Genomic DNA, 16341 nt, shown 5'->3' with positions numbered 1-16341 from the left:
GTGGCTGTCTGGCAGTTGCCCTCAGGTCTTTAGAAATCTGATGGGCCAGTCCCACACTGTTGAAGTGAATGGAAAAACTCTTTCTGACTTCAACAGGAGTTGGTTCGAACCCTCAGTCCATTAAATTGTCGATGTCAAATTGTCCCCACAACAACTTGTACTCACAATTTGCAGGAGCAAAACCGGAGAGCATCATTTCAAAATTTGATCTGTACATGCAACATAGGTATAATTCATTCCTACCAAAAGCCTTGTGTTCTTCGGAGTTTTGGGGTTACGGATAAAGATATAGGCTCAGGCTGAGCCTATAAAGATATAGGCCAGCAGCATGCTCAGTCAGGAGAGGGACTTTTTTTCTTTGCACAATTGAAAAACAAACCCGCGAATAAGCATTTCAAAAGAGTTTATCTTCTGAAGCCGCCTTTATTGGCCAAACAATGACCCAAGGCCCCATCCTGCTGCCTTTGCTGGCAGCTTTGCCTGTCTGGGATCAGACCCTAAGTCGGGGTATTATAAATATATACAAGGAGCGAGAGGAACTATTGAGGGTGATCCAAGGGTGCATAGCTAGGATTAAAGGGGAAGCCAAGGGGAATGGAGATGGAACAGCAGGAACTGGCTGCAGAATACTCTGAGAGAAGTCTGCTGAGAAAATGTTGATGAATGGACTGCAGGGACCTGTTCTGCATTGACAGAGAATAGCCTAGTGAAACTAGGTTTGAACACATCCCAAATCTCAACGCAAAGCTGAGGTGAAACCTGGCCATTGGGGCTGGTTTCCCACTGAAATCATCCGCCATTTGCATTTCCTGGGGGTTCTGAGACAAAACTGGCAAACCTGTAACTCAGCCCAGCTTCACAAACCTCCCCAGAGTTTCAGACTCAGATCCTGGAAGCAGGAGAGTGTCCTGTGGCATTGAGTACTACTGCAAACATGTGGCTGAGGGCCACCGCCACCAGAGCCAGGCCACCAGGAAGTGGGTATGGGCCACATGGGCTATTGGCTCATAAGAATGGCCATATTGGGTCAGACCAATGGTCCATCTAGCCCAGTATCCTGCCTTCCAACAGTGGCCAGTGCCTGGTGCTTCAGAGGGAATGAACAGAACAGGTAATCATCAAGTGATCCATCCCCCGTCGCTCATTCCCAGCTTCTGGCAAACAGAGGCTAGGCACACTCAGAGCATGGGGTTGCATCCCTGCCCATCCTGGCTAATAGGAACTTATCTCTTTTTTTTTAACCCTGTTCTAGTTTTGGCCTTCACAATATCCTCTGGCAAGGAGTTCCACAGGTTGACTGTGCATTGTATGAAGAAGTACTACCTTTTGTTTGTTTTAAACCTGCTGTCTATTAATTTCATTGGGTGATCCCTAGTTCTTGTGTTATATGAAGGAGAAAATAACACTTCCATATTCACTTTTGCCACACCAATCAAGATTTTATAGACCTCTACTATCAGTCCTCCCTCATTCATCTCTTTTCCAGTCTTTTTAATCTCTCCTCACACAAAAGCTGTTCCATACCCCTAGTCATTTTTGTTGCCTTTCTCTGTACCTTTTCCAATTTCAATATATCATTTTTGAGATGAGGCGACCAGATCTGCGTGTAGTATTCAAGATGTGGGTGTACCATAGATTTATACAGTGGCATTATGCTATTTTCTGTCTTAGTCTCTATCCCTTTCCTAATGGTTCCTAACATTCTCTTAGCTTTTTTGACTGCCACTGCATATGCGTGGCTCCCCCGTCGGATAAGCAGAGGACCCTCCTTCCCCCCATCCATATCACATGGGTGAGATTTTTCAGTTAGAAGCCCAAATCCTACTGAAAGCCAATGGGTCTTGTGCTGCTAAATGACTTAGGGGCTTTTAAAAATCCCAACCAATGAAACCATCCAGGTCTGTTATGTCAGCTCTGACAGTTATTTACTCAGTTTCCTGGAGCTTCATCCCCTCCAGAGTTCCCCCCCACCCTCCCATCCAAACCCATTTGTGTCTCTTTCTGCCCCTTCGATTGTCCTCCTCTCCCTCCCAAGCTCAGTATTTTGCATAGATGTAAATGCTCCATCTGGCCCCATTCTGTGTAACTGTTGGGAATCAGGGCCCGCAGTTCTAGCCTGGAAGCAGGACCTGCAGCAAAGCCTGTCTCTGGGCAACCTAACAAGCGCAGCTGGCCTGCGGCTAGGCTTGGTTATAAGAGTCAGCAGACCAGCTCCTAAGCCCAGCTCCAGATCAGTGACTGCTCAAAGAATTCACCCTCGACTGTGGTAGCTGCTTGTTTGTTCCCAGCCCTGTTTTCGCCTTGTTCCAGCCCAGATCCTGGCTTGGCCGCAGCCTTGCCCCCGCTTTTCCTTACTCCAGTTAACCTGGTTCTGACCCTCAGTTCCCATTCCAGACCTTAGACTTTGGCTCTGACACTGGACTCTGACACCTGGACTCTGACTCCAGTTCTGACCCTGAGCTCCGATTCCTGGCTCCTAACTCCTGTTCTAAGCACTAGGCCTGACTCCCGCTCTGACCACAAAGCATGACCGCCCGTGTCCAATCACGTGACAGTAACGGGTTGTTTTTTGGGACCCGTCTTGCCAGCTGGAGACTCAGGCCCGTTTTGATCACTGCTCTAATCTCTCCAATGCACCATTTGCAGCTGGCGCGAAGAGCCTTATGCCAGTCAACAGTTCAGAACGCTGCGATCGGCCCGGCGGGGGCTCGTGCCATGTACCTGCAGCCCCGGGCTGTGCATTGAACTGGGCGGCCATCACACACGTGCTGGTCACTTCTCGTTCCCAGGTTCCCTCAAGCCATTAAAACGTGATCTGAAGGCCCTTGGAGCCTGGACTCGGACAATAGCTGACACGTGGCATTGCTTTGTATGCCGGAGTTGGTCGCTGGAAACACGAAATACCCTCTTACGCTACAGGAGAGTCTAACAGCTTTAACGGGAAGCAAACAAAAAATAATGTCATGCATTGAGTTTTGCTGCCATGGAACAATTTACGGAGATGACAACTACCGTGGCTGACTTGTGCTGAGGGTGGCACCCTCTCATTAGCCCCTTTTGTTGTTATTTATTGGTTTCCTTTCCCAGATGTGTTTTCATGCTGATTTGGGACAGGATCTTATTTTTAGACAAGCATCTAGCACATGACTTCATAAACCACAATAATACAAGCAGGCTTCTAACCGACTTGAGACTGAAGCATTACATGATTACCACATTCTAATTACTGCTCTTGTGAACATTAGTCTACATGCATATGTCTCTTGTAACTAAAACTCTGTCCACCTTTTAAATAGCCGGGAAAGCATTTCTTTAGCTGCCAAGTTTCCATGTACAGTTGGTGACTACAGCTCAGTGACAATTTAAAGTTAATCCAAAGTGGAAAACAATGCCATTGTATTTCAGAGACAAATGCTATTTTCGTTAGCTTCTGATTTTCATTACCTTTATTGTTGTGTCTGTAAATATTTTTGGTTTCCCTGTAGCTTCAAGCTGTGAAATTGACTGGGAGGTACGTGGAATGTGTTGCTTTAGAGCCGTGACATTTTTGTGTTTGTATGAGAGACATTTAGGCCTGATAGTCGGCAATGTTAAAGTATTGGACTATGAGTTGTTGATAGGTATTGGTTTAGCTGAGCCTTGAAGGGAAAGATGCCCCCAGTAGGAAAGTGTTTGAGGACGTTAGGAGTGGTCTGATTCCGAAGCTGGTTTTCTTTGGTGCGACTACTGCTAAGGCTACGATTTAATCATGGGTATTTTTAGTAAAAGTCATGGACAGGTCACGGGCAATAAACAAAAATTCAGGACCCGTGATCTGTCCATGACTTATACTAAAAATACCTGTGATTAAACCTTGGCACAGCACCGGTGGGATGGCAGGAGCTGCTGCTGGGGGGTGGGGGGCGCCCGGGGTCGGTGGCACCAGCTGCTGGTGCCAGCGGACCGCGGCTGCTCTGGCTGCCCTGGGACCATGGCCGGGGGCCACCGGAGCAGCGACTGGTGTGGTTTCCCCAGGGCCGCTCCAGCAGTGGCTGGTGTGGCTGTCCTGAGGGCCCCCTGAGCAGCTGGCCCTGGATCCAGCTGCTTGGCCAGTGCTGGGGTCAGCCACATTGGTCCCTACAGAAGTCACGGAAAGTCACAGAATCCGTGACTTCTGCGACCTCCATGACAGACATGGAGCCCTAAGTATTGCTTTAGGAGAATGAATTTGTGTAAATGATGAACTCTGGGAGATGCTATTACAGCTCGTTACTGAACTCTGTAACTACTAACAGAAGAGCGCCGGACCTTTATATGTGGAAGTGGAAGGATCTTTTTCAAGTCTCCAAGCTCTGAAGCACTCCAGAGAACTTTTCATAAAGTTCTGTTTCTTCTTGGGAAGCAAAAAGATCTAAAATGAAAATATCTGCCCTTGTTCGTGGGGAATTGGTTGGAGTGTGATTAAAAATTAGAAATGGACCAAACACCATTTTTGAACCTCTTTCTTTTTATAGGCAAGACCCTACCCATCTTTTGAGGTTTGTCTCTTTGCTACCAGGATCCCTGTTCTTTCACCCCCAAAGTCATGGCCTCTCTGCCCAGTCTCCCTCTCTAGCTAGATAGAAGTTTAACAGTACCTGGAAATTCCCAGTCCTGGCGGCGTGTGGGGAGTTATCCAGATTTTCATTCAACTTCTGGAAAGTGTGGTTTGGATTGAGTCGGAGGCCCGGTCTACACTACAAACTTTTGTCAGCATAGTTGTGTTGGTCAGGGGTGTGGAAAAAAAACACCCACTAGCCGACGTAGCTACACCAGCAAAAACCCAGAATAGAGGCAGCTAATGTCGTTCAGGGAGGTGGTGCTACTCTGCCGACAAAACTCCTTCAGTTGGCAAAAGCTGTGTCTACACTGGGGGCTCTGCCGGTTCAGCTCTACTGGCAGAGCAGTTGTAGTATAGATGATGCCTGAGTTATTGATGGTGGCTCTAGATGGTTATTACTTTCTCCTAATTAGTCTCCTTATTAGCGAAGTGGAATAACAAGGAATGTTTCTTTTAAAAACCTAACATGCTCATTAGACTTTTGGAGTGTCCGATTTGCTGAGCAACCCTGTTTTACTGCAAGGGAATTAAAGAATTCGTTCTTAATGCCGTTTTGGAAACAATGTTGTTAAAAAAAGATAATCATTCCTACTGTAACACAATACAGCTGTGCTGAGACTCATTGTTTTTCCAGCTGTTGTATAGCACCACGCAGAACAAAAGGGTTTCTGTTCATTTACAGATCTGGATGTGGAGACAAGCATGTGCATATTTAAGCGTGTTACTGCTGCTATCTGAAACCACCGATAGAGTTCCTAACCCAAAGCTCTCCACATTCCCATAGCCGATACTCAGTGCTGAATATTTATCCAGGGTTTACAGGTTGGGATTGAAAGGTGTCACTTATCCAAGTGTAAGCAGGGAATGGTCCCCTAGGAACGTTCCGGGCTTATACACGACCCCGGTGAAGTGGGCTAGCGAAAGGTTCTGAGTCCCCACTCCCTTTACCCAGAGGCCTGCCTGACCTTGAGGGCTCCCCGTCCACTCTCCTGGGTGGCAGAGACCTTGTAACCCCAACAAGGCTGGGCCCAGGATTCCTGGGGGGCTTGACCCCCAACCTTGTCATGGTCACTTAGGACAGGGGCAAGGGTGTCCCCATTCCAGGGTGCTCTCTCTGCTCTGGATGCTTCCCTGACCCACTGATCATCACATGTAGTTAAAAGAAAATACAAATACAAAATACAAACACCAAACAGCAACTAATTAAAAAAAAAAGGAAAAGGAAAACACGTCACCCTGCTCTGTGGTCTCAAGGACACCACAACCAGCCATCCCAGGAACAGGGCCACCCCAAGCAACAACAACAAAAATCCAGAGTGCCGCCGCCAAAGCAAAAAAAATAAAATAATAAAAAAAAAATGGAGTGCCACCCCTTGAAAAAAGCTGCCCCCAAAGGGCCAGAGTGCTGCCCCTTGAGAAGTGCCGCCCCAAGCACATGCTTGGAAGGCTGGTGCCTAGAGCCGGCCCTGCCCAGGAATATCTTTTATTTGGACCCACTTCCATTGGTGAGAGAGACACTTTCAAGCTACAGAGAGCTCTTCAATCCATGGGGGACAGCTGAATACAAGATTAAACAGGTTTCAGAGTAGCAGCCGTGTTAGTCTGTATCCGCAAAAAGAACAGGAGTACTTGTGGCACCTTAGAGACTAACACATTTATTTGAGTATAAGCTTTCGTGGGCTACACCCAAAGAAGTGGGCTGTAGCCCATGAAAGCTTATACTCAAATAAATTTGTTAGTCTCTAAGATCAAACAGCTAGTTTAGCATAAGTAGTTAGCACATACTCTGAGGGACAATTCAAGATGAACTGGCCACTTCACTTTGAGGAAGGGCTCTGTGTAGCGCGAAAGCTTGTCTCTCTCACCAACAGAAGTGGGTCCAATAAAAAATATCATCTCACCCACCTTGTCTCTTTAATTTTTTTTAATTTTATTTTATAATATATTTAAAAAGTGACAATGAAAAATATCAAAATTGAAACTAAAAATTTCAATGGACCAAAAATGTTTTAAAAAATTTCATTTCATGGGAAATGGTTGAAATTTTTTGGTTTTGCTCCAAATGCCGAAACGTCAGAATTTCTTGCAGAATGGAAATTCTGAGTTTCAACCACCTCTGGCATTAAGGCTGCAGCTTGCACTGCTGTCTACGAGGCTGTGGACATTCTGGTCAGGCCACTAGCTGAGAGGATGCAGAGGACTTCCTGCTATCTCAGCAGACATCATCTGGCAGGACGGGCTGTGTCAGTCCCATGGAACTGCAAAAGGGAGAATCTTAGCCTTACCCAGCTCCTATTGCTGGTGCCCCAGTGACAGTGTGACTGGCGAATGGAGCTACCACTTTATGCTAGCACTATTCAAAGCAGGGGAGAAAGGCATTGGTGAGGGCAGCTCAGCTGTGACCCCATCTCACCACTCTGTGTTGGCCGACAAAAATGGCCAGGAACAGGGGGAGGATACGCTTCACCATGTAAAAGGGTAACAGAGCTGCTATGGCTGCAGCCTGTGCCAAGGTGGTGCCTGCCAATTCCTCCACCTCCGTTATCCCGACACAGGGCTGGACCTTGAAGGCCTAACCTAACCCAGAGCCTATCCCACAAATGGACACAGGTGCGGTAGAAAGCTCCCTATTAGTGACCTTTACTAGCTGTGATTCTGTATTTTATACAATTAAAGACCCAGGGAGGAATAATAAACGTGAGCCAACCACTGGTTTAACTGAGAAACCTGAGGGCGCTGCATAATAGTTCTTAAACCATAAACAATGTGCGGACCTTGTATTGCACAAATCTGTGAAGGAGAGTAACCAGATCATAGACATACGTGGCCAGACGCTCCCATGTATTGCTGCTGCCTTGCACTGGTGCAATCTGGAAAGGAGACGACTAAGGGGGGATATGATTGAGGTCTATGAAATCATGAGTGGTGTAGAGAAAGTAAATAAGGAAGTGCTATTTACTTCTTTCTTATAACACAAGAACTAGGAACTAGGGGTCACCCAAATGAAATTAATAGGCAGCAGGTTTAAAAGAAACAAAAGTAAGTATTTCTTCACCCAATGCACAATCAACCTGTGGAACTCTTTGCCAGAGGATGTTATGAAGGCCAAGACTATAACAGGGTTCAAAAAAGAAGTAGATAAATTCATGGAGGATATGTCCATCAATGGCTATTAGCCAGGATGGGCAGGGATGGTGTCCCTAGCCTCTGTTTGCCAGAAGCTGGGAATGAGCGACAGGGGATGGATCACTTGATGATTACCTGTTCTGTTCATTCCCTCTGGGGCATCTGTCATTGGCCACTCTTGGAAGACAGGATTCGGGGCTAGATGGACCTTTGGTCTGACCCAGTATGGCCATCCCACCATCAACCTCAGCCTGGACCAGTCCACACAAGATATCAACTTCCTGGACACTACAGTGCTAATAAGCGATGGTCACATAAACACCACCCTAAACCTACTGACCGCTATACTTACCTACATGCTTCCAGCATTCATCCAGACCACACCACACGATCCATTGTCTACAGCCAAGCTCTAAGATAAAACCGCATTTGCTCCAACCCCTCAGACAGAGACAAACACCTACAAGTTCTCTATCAAGCATTCTTACAACTACAATACCCACCTGCTGAAGTGAAGAAACAGATCGACAGAGCCAGAAGAGTACCCAGAAGTAACCTACTACAGGATAGACCCAACAAAGAAAGTAACAGAACACCACTAGCCGTCACCTTCATCCCCCAACTAAAACCTCTTCAGCACATCATCAAGGATCTACAACCTATCCTGAAGGACGATCCCTCACTCTCACAGATCTTGGGAGACAGACCAGTCCTCGCTTACAGACAGCCCCCCAACCTGAAGCAAATACTCACCAGCAACCACACACCACACAACAAAAACACTAACCCAGGAACCTATCCTTGCAACAAAGCTCGTTGCCAACTCTGTCCACATATTTATTCAGGGGACACTATCATAGGACCTAATCACATCAGCCACAGTATCAAAGGCTTGTTCACCTGCACATCTACCAATGTGATATATGCCATCATTTGCCAGCAATGCCCCTTTGCCATGTACATTGGCCAAACGCAGTCTCTACGCAAAAGAATAAACGCACACAAATCAGACGTCAAGAATTATAACATTCAAAAACCAGTTGGAGAACACTTCAACCTCCCTGGTCACTCACTTACAGACCTAAAAGTCGCAATTATTCAACAAAAAAACTTCAAAAACAGACTCCAGCAAGAAACTGCAGAACTAGAATTAATTTGCAAACTGGACACCATTAAATTAGGCTTGAATAAAGACTGGGAGTGGATGAGTCATTACACAAACTAAAAACTATTTCCCCATGTTAATTTCCCCCCTGCTGTTATTCACACCTTCTTGTCAGCTGTTTGAAATGGGCCATTCTGATTATCACTACAAAAGTTTTTTTTTCTCCTGCTGATAATAGCCCACCTTAATCAATTAGTCTCGTTAGGGTTGGTATGGCAACACCCATTTTTTCATGTTCTCTGTGTATATATAGATCTTCCTACTGTATTTTTCCACTGCATGCATCTGATGAAGTGGGTTTTAGCGCACGAAAGATTATGCTCAAATAAATTTGTTAGTCTCCAAGATGCCACAAGTACTCCTGTTCTTTTTGCTGATACGGACTAACACGGCTACCACTCTGAACCATTTTTCAATATTCTTCCAATTTTCTTTTCACATGCCCCAACCATCTAAGCCGGATTCCCTCCGCTTCTCTATAGTTGGTACCACATTCACTCTTCCCCTAACTCGTTAGTTCTGAACATGGTCCATCCTTGTCACTCCAGGCATCCATCTCAGCATTTTGAAAGGCATTCTCCTATTGCAGATCATTCCACGCACATCTCTCCATTTCACTTATGCCTTTCCTGTTCTGCTTGTAAGTTTGTCATTGAGGTCACCATTATCCTGTACTATATAACCTAGGTACCTGAACTTCTGTACCTTTGGTATGGCTGGCCCACCAGACTTACAGTCCCGTTGTCTTCCTGCAAGGTATCATCAAGTCTACAGACCATGGCCTCCATTTTATTTCTTCAGATTTTCATGCCATTTCTTTTAAATACTCACCTCCAACTCTCTTAGATCTTAATTTCAAACAGAAATTATTCATGTTTATAATACTTGAATGTTCCCTGCTGTGGTAGAGAAGTTAGCTCAAATTACTTGTTTTGCTACTTGGTTGGATGCAGAGAATGACCACATCTCCCCTCTGGCTATTCAGAGGTGGAGAATGCTTCCCCTCACATGTCATAACAAGGTAGGGGATATTTAAGGGGCATGAGTTGTTGGCTTTTTTCCCACCCAAGGTTATTAGCCTACCAGGTTGTCAGGATGTTTGAACAACAAACTTTAGCCTGGATTCCCGTGGACTGTGGATGAATTCACAGTCGGTAGTGAAGAATGGAAAGTTACGAAGTCATTTATTGTGGCAATAATACAAATGTGGTAGGAAGGAGCCATTAAAATGTCAGTATTTGCCAGCTTCTGAGCTTGCTCTCTCTGAACATCTCAGCCTATCGATAAAAGCCACCTATGGGATTAGGGATCCAATTCGCATTACAAGTGATGGGCATCCATATCGTTTAGGTAGATTGGAGAATTGCAGCCTCAATGCGTATACAACACAGGGTCAAATTCTACCCTCATTTATATCCATTGGTTTCAGTTCACAGAGGAGAAAAATGGATTCCTGAGTACTTTGAGGGAATTTGTGTCCATTGAAACATTTTTTTTTCACATAACAAAAAGTATTTCATTGAAGTCCAGCTTTAATCAGGTAAATCTTAGGGATGTTTCCTTCAAACAAATACCATGCGTGTTTCTTTTCTGTCTGCATTAATTCGCCAGTGCTGTAGATTGTTTCTTTGGGACGCTCAAGAAATGATAATTGGAACCATTCCTGGGTGTCTCTCTGATGTGGTGGTTCTGGATTTGGTGCTGAAATGTATGTTATTTGCAAGTGCCCGCTCATGTCATGACGAAACATTCTTTTGTCCAGGCTGGTGGTGGGAGCCCCCTATGAAACCAATGGACAGCTGAAGACTGGAGACGTCTACAAGTGTCCGGTGAATGGCGAGACTAACAGCAACTGCACCAAACTCAACCTAGGTACCACATGCCCTGCCACTTACTCAGCACAGCTAGCCTGCGTGCTAGAAAGTTATGAGTTAGGCGCACACAGATCATGAGATAATATATACAAAATCTTGTGATTTTAAAGTCATATATAAAATACTCTCTGTGTGTGTGTGTATGTGTGTGTGTGTGTATGTGTGTGTTTCTTTTTATTTATCTTCTGTCTTTTGAGCCTTTAAAGGTGCACTCCAGTCATGTTTTCAAGCTTTTTTTTGAAATGGCAGCGGAGATAATCATATAGTCATGTGACGGCTCGAGCTGGGGCTTTAAGAAATACTAAATCTCACGAGACTAAAATGCTTGTGCAGTCTCCAGAGGGAGCAGAATCAAAGAGCCAAACTGGTTCCAGCGGTGGTGCCTGTTCATTGTTGCTCTCAAGTTTTGCTTTTTTTAAAAAAAAACAAAGATCCTCAGCTGGTGGAAATCCGTGTCACTCCCTGACGGATTTATAAAGTATAAGGAGCCTGGTCAGACCCTTAAGTGATTTACACCAGCTGAAGCACCGACCCTATTGTGTCACCTAACCTAAAATGAAAGGAAAAGTTTCCATCTTTGTAAAAAGCATTGAGGGGGCCGAGGCTCCTCAGCGGGTGTGAATTGTTCGGGACCCAGATGGAGCTCTTTCAATTTACACCAGCTGTGATTTTGCCCCAGAGATTTTGGTTGGGAAGGATTTAAAACTTCCTCTGCCCTGTGTGCAGCCTCAATGCTATCTCACTGGGACAGAAAGTGAAACTGACCGGGAAGTAAGTGAAACTGACTGCTCCATTTCATTGTTATGGCCGAGTGTGAACACACAGTATTAACGTCAAAATGAAAAAAAAAAAACCAATCCCTAGAGAGTCAATTATCAGAAGTGTTACCTATAACAAGCAAGGGCATTTGTTTATAAAGTATAAGGAGCCTGGTCATACCCTTAAGATTACACACATGGGGGGACTCCCCCTCCATATTCAGAGAGACCCCCCACATCCCAGGGGAAGTCACCTCATCCTATCTGTCTTAGGTACCGTACTTATATGGCCCCATCAACATAGTGTCTGAGCACCTCAGTCTTTAGTGTATTTATCCTCAAACACCCCCCCCCCCCCCAGTGAGGCAGGGCAGGGCTGTTATCCCCCATTGGGCAGAGGGGGACGGAAGCATAGAGAGACTAGTGACTTGGCCAAGATCCCACTGGAAACCTGTGGCAGAGCAGGGAATTGAACCTGGGTCTTCCAAGTGGCTAGTGCCCCCACCTGAACTTTTACTTTCATGTACAACCCCCTGCCCTTCATTCCCCCTCCAGCACTGATCCTGCAGAAAAGTTCAGCCCCACAATATTCAGATCCATTCTCCTGCCTTCCAGAGGTCTAATATGTCTGAGATTCCCTGGCTGGGATGTTCTTGGCCTGAAGAATCCCCAGGTGGCACAGGACCAGCATAGCACCTCCTACACCCTGCCCTGCATGCTTGTCCCTACCCTAAGCACCTGGGGTGTGGCTAGTGAAAGTAGGTTCTGACTGAGAGCCAGCTGCTTCCCAGGTGCTGAAACAATCTGCTGGAGGCTGTGACCAGCCAGCTCAAGGTAGAGCAACCCTGAGACTGCTCTAAGTTGCACCTCAGTACTGTCCCAGTGACCACAGAATCAGGAAGGCATAAAAGTGGCTTTAAGCCCCACCCCCATCTGTGCCGAGTGCAGGAGGGCCAGTCCCGCCTATTATGTTTCCCAATTGTAATTGATTATGAACAAATACAATTCCAGTTACAATAGAAAATATCCTTTAAGTTGTAGGTGGGCCGGAGGCATGATATGTACATCTGGCACCGCCCCATGTCTAAGCTTTCTCAAAGTTCAAGGGTTCAGGAATCAATCTTTTTACATGGGCCTAGTATTCAACCTACCAAGTTCAGCACAGGATCTATCCTCCCCCAGAGTCTGGGGTGTGGGACTGGGGATGGACTTGTGGTTCAGGCTCCTTCCCATTTAAAAGCCCACAAGAGCCTTGAGAGAGAGGCTGATGCAAGGCCCCAGATGAAAGAAGAGGCCTCCTGCTCTTCCCATTAATTGCTCAGTTTTCTCCTCAGTTCCCACCTTTAGGCTCAGACGTGCACTCCAGCGAAGCACGGCCCCCGTGCCCAAGAGATGTACAATCATAGTCCCATGAGCATTTAAAATTGCCAGACCACCCCGGCAGGTTAGTGTTTATACCCCCACTAACCACATGCTGGAGGCTTGAAGAGACAAAACTATTTCTTTTGCTGAAGCTAAACGATGTTACCATTAGCCAAATGAAAGCATTGAATTGTGGGACTCCCTCAATTTTAAGAAATGGAATAAATTTGCAAATATACATTGGCAACTGGACGTGTTTCATACCCGCAATTACTTGCTAGACCAGTTCAAAGGTTTTTCTAAGGCTTATTTGGAATGGTAGGAAGTCCAGGTTTTTAACTCATTATTTAATTCCCTAGAAGACTTTTTTTCTATTTGTCAGTTCAGCCCATCCAGGGATAGTCTGAGATCTTGGCTCCATGGCAGTTGCATCTATTGAGCTAAAATACAGGCTCTGTGACATGAACAAGATCAAGATGTCTTGCAGTCCTTCAACTGGATCTGTTCTTACACTTACTAGGATACTCACGGTGGCACAATAAAAATGTGGGATTTTCTGGTTTGTGTTACAATTCTTCTGACCGCTTGTGGTCTGCCAAGGTGCTTCCTTCGCAATGGTAAAGCTTCGGCCAGCTGTCCAGCCGTGACGTATAAAAACATTTCAGAAGCCTGTGTACTAGCCGCACCCTGCTGGATGATACAGCGCGTCTAACCTTGGTATTCTTTCTCAAGGAAGAGTAACACTCTCCAATGTGTCAGAGCGCAAAGATAACATGCGTCTTGGCCTGAGTCTGACCACAAACCCCAAGGACAAGAGCTTTCTGGTAAGAAATAAGATACTGTCTATAAATAATTGGCTCTTAATATGCAAACTGCCTGATGCTTTTTTAGTATATTGAGTCTCTCTCCAGGATCTCTGCAGCAACGTTCCCCTTGCTATTTGTCTGTGGTTTATTTCATTAACTAAACCCCAACAGGATTGTTTTATCCAGTTATGAATATAAAGGCGAGACCTCCACTTTCCAAGATGGCAGCAGCTTCTCCAGCCTGCCAAAGGAAAATGCATTTTCCAAACACCTATAGTTAACATTTCACGTCAATGTTCTGTTGACCTCATGGATCAAGCTTTCAGTCTTGGCTTCTATTGCGGCGTGCCGCCTTTTGTGCATGGAAAAATGAAGCCTTTGCTAGTTGGCATTAAGGGGCTCATAGGGTCACAACGTCTACACTACACACAGAACACAGGCTCTTAATCAAGTTGGCGCTCAATCTCTCCTTCCGTCCACACACAAATCAGTTTGACTCGGGACAGCGAGCACTCAGGACCCACATCCGAGGATGCTGCTAGCAGGGTGGATGCATCAGATCCCAAGTCCCGCTGTGACTTGGGTCCAGCCTTGTCATTTTGCAGTGTAGACATAGCTCAAACCGCAGACCCGAGTCAGAAGGTTTATATAGTGCAGTATTCAGAGTAGCAGCCGTGTTAGTCTGTATCCGCAAAAAGAACAGGCACCTTAGAGACTAACAAATGTATTTGAGCATAAGCTTTCGTGGGCTACAGCCCACTTCTTCGGGTGCATAGAGTGGAACACACAGACAGAAGATATTTATACATACAGAGAACATGAAAGGGTGGGAGTAGCCATACCAACTGTAAGAAGCCAATCAATTGAGATGAGCTAGCATCAGCAGGAGAAAAAAAACGTTTGAAGTGATAATCGAGATGACCCATAGAAGGTGTGGGGAGAACTTAACATGGGGAAATAGATTCAATTAGTCTAATGACCCAACCATTCCCAGTCTCTGTTTAAACCTAAGTTAATTGTATCTAATTTGCATATTAATTTAAATTCATCAGTCTCTCTTTGGAGTCTGTTTTTGAAGGTTTTTTGTTGCAAAATTGCCACCTTCAGGTCTGTCACTGAGTGGTTAGAGAGGTTTAAGTGTTCTCCCACTGGTTTTTGAATGTTATGATTCCTGATGTCAGATTTGTGTCCATTTATTCTTTTGCGTAGAGACTGTCCGGTTTGGCCAATGTACATGGCAGAGGGGCATTGCTGGCACATGATGGCATATATCACATAGGTAGATGTGCAGGTGAACGAGCCCCTGATGGTATGGCTGATGTGATTAGGTCCTATGATGGTGTCACTTGAATAGATATGTGGACAGAGTTAGCATTGGGCTTTGTTGCAAGGATAGGTTCCTGGGTTAGTGTTTATGTTGTATGGTGTGCGGTTGCTGGTGAGTATTTGCTTCAGGTTGGGAGGCTATCTGTAAGCAAGGACTGGCCTGTCTCCCAAGATCTATGAGAGTGAGGGATCATCTTTCAGGATAGGTTGTAGATCTTTGGTGATGCGCTGGAGAGGTTTTAGTTGGGGGCTGAAGGTGACGGCTAGTGGCGTTCTGTTATTTTCTTTGTTGGGCCTGTCCTGTAGTAGATTACTTCTGGGTACTCTTCTGCCTCTGTCAATCTGTTTTTTCACTTCAGCAGGTGGGTATTGTAGTTTTAAAAATGCTTGATAGAGATCTTGTAGGTGTTTGTCTCTGTCTGAGGGATTGGAGCATATGCGGTTGTATCTTAGAGCTTGGCTGTAGACAATGGATCGTGTGGTGTGTCCTGGATGGAAGCTGGAGGCATGTAGGTAAGTGTAGCGGTCAGTAGGTTTCCGGTATAGGGTGGTGTTTATGTGACTATTGCTTATTAGCACAGTGGTGTCTAGGAAATGGACCGCTTGTGTGGATTGGTCTAGGCTGAGGTTGATGGTGAGATGGAAATTGTTAAAATCATGGTGAAATTTCTCGAGGGCTTCTTTTCCATGGGTTCAGATGATGAAGATGTCATCAATGTAGCGCAAGTAGAGTAGGGGCGTTAGGGGACGAGAGCTAAGGAAGCGTTGTTCTAAGTCAGCCATAAAAATGTTGGCATATTGTAGGGCCATGCAGGTACCCATAGCAGTGCCGCTGACTTGAAGGTATATATTGTCCCCAAATGTGAAATACTTATGGGTGAGGACAAAGTCACAAAGTTCAGCCACCAGGTTTGCTGTGACATTATCGGGGATACTATTCCTGATGGCTTGTAGTCCATCTTTGTGTGGAATGTTGGTGTAGAGGGCTTCTACATCCATAGTGGCCAGGATGGTGTTTTCTGGAAGATCACCGGTGGATTGTAGTTTCCCCAGGAAGTCAGTGGTGTCTTGAAGATAGCTGGGAGTGCTGGTAGCATAGGGCCTGAGGAGAGAATCCACATAGCCAGACAATCCTGCTGTTAGGGTGCCAATGCTTGAGATGATGGGGCGTCCAGGATTTCCAGGTTTATGGATCTTGGGTAGCAAATAGAATACCCCTGGTCGGGGTTCTAGGCATGTATCTGTACAGATCTGTTCCTGTGCTTTTTCAGGCCTGTGCAACCCACGTCCAGCAATTGTAAGCCCAGATTTGCAAAGCTCAAACACAGGCTTGGAAACATCAAGT

At 45.7% G+C, this 16341-nt stretch overlaps 1 protein-coding gene across 2 annotated transcripts in view; it reads left to right on the top strand.

The window, feature by feature from the left end:
• Positions 1-16341, top strand: part of ITGA11 (integrin subunit alpha 11) — a 151232-nt gene that overhangs the window by 50571 nt on the left and 84320 nt on the right. For both annotated transcript variants that reach the window (XM_034784469.1, XM_034784470.1), the window contains exons 3-4: positions 10633-10742; positions 13597-13688. In XM_034784469.1, the coding sequence (XP_034640360.1) occupies positions 10633-10742; positions 13597-13688 (202 nt within the window). The remainder of the gene's footprint in view (positions 1-10632; positions 10743-13596; positions 13689-16341) is intronic.

The sequence above is a fragment of the Trachemys scripta genome, chromosome 10 (genome assembly GCF_013100865.1).
Source record: "Trachemys scripta elegans isolate TJP31775 chromosome 10, CAS_Tse_1.0, whole genome shotgun sequence".
Lineage (NCBI taxonomy): Eukaryota > Metazoa > Chordata > Testudines > Emydidae > Trachemys > Trachemys scripta.
Note: the sequence above shows the minus strand (reverse complement) of the source record. Positions and strands in the feature narration are given on the sequence as shown.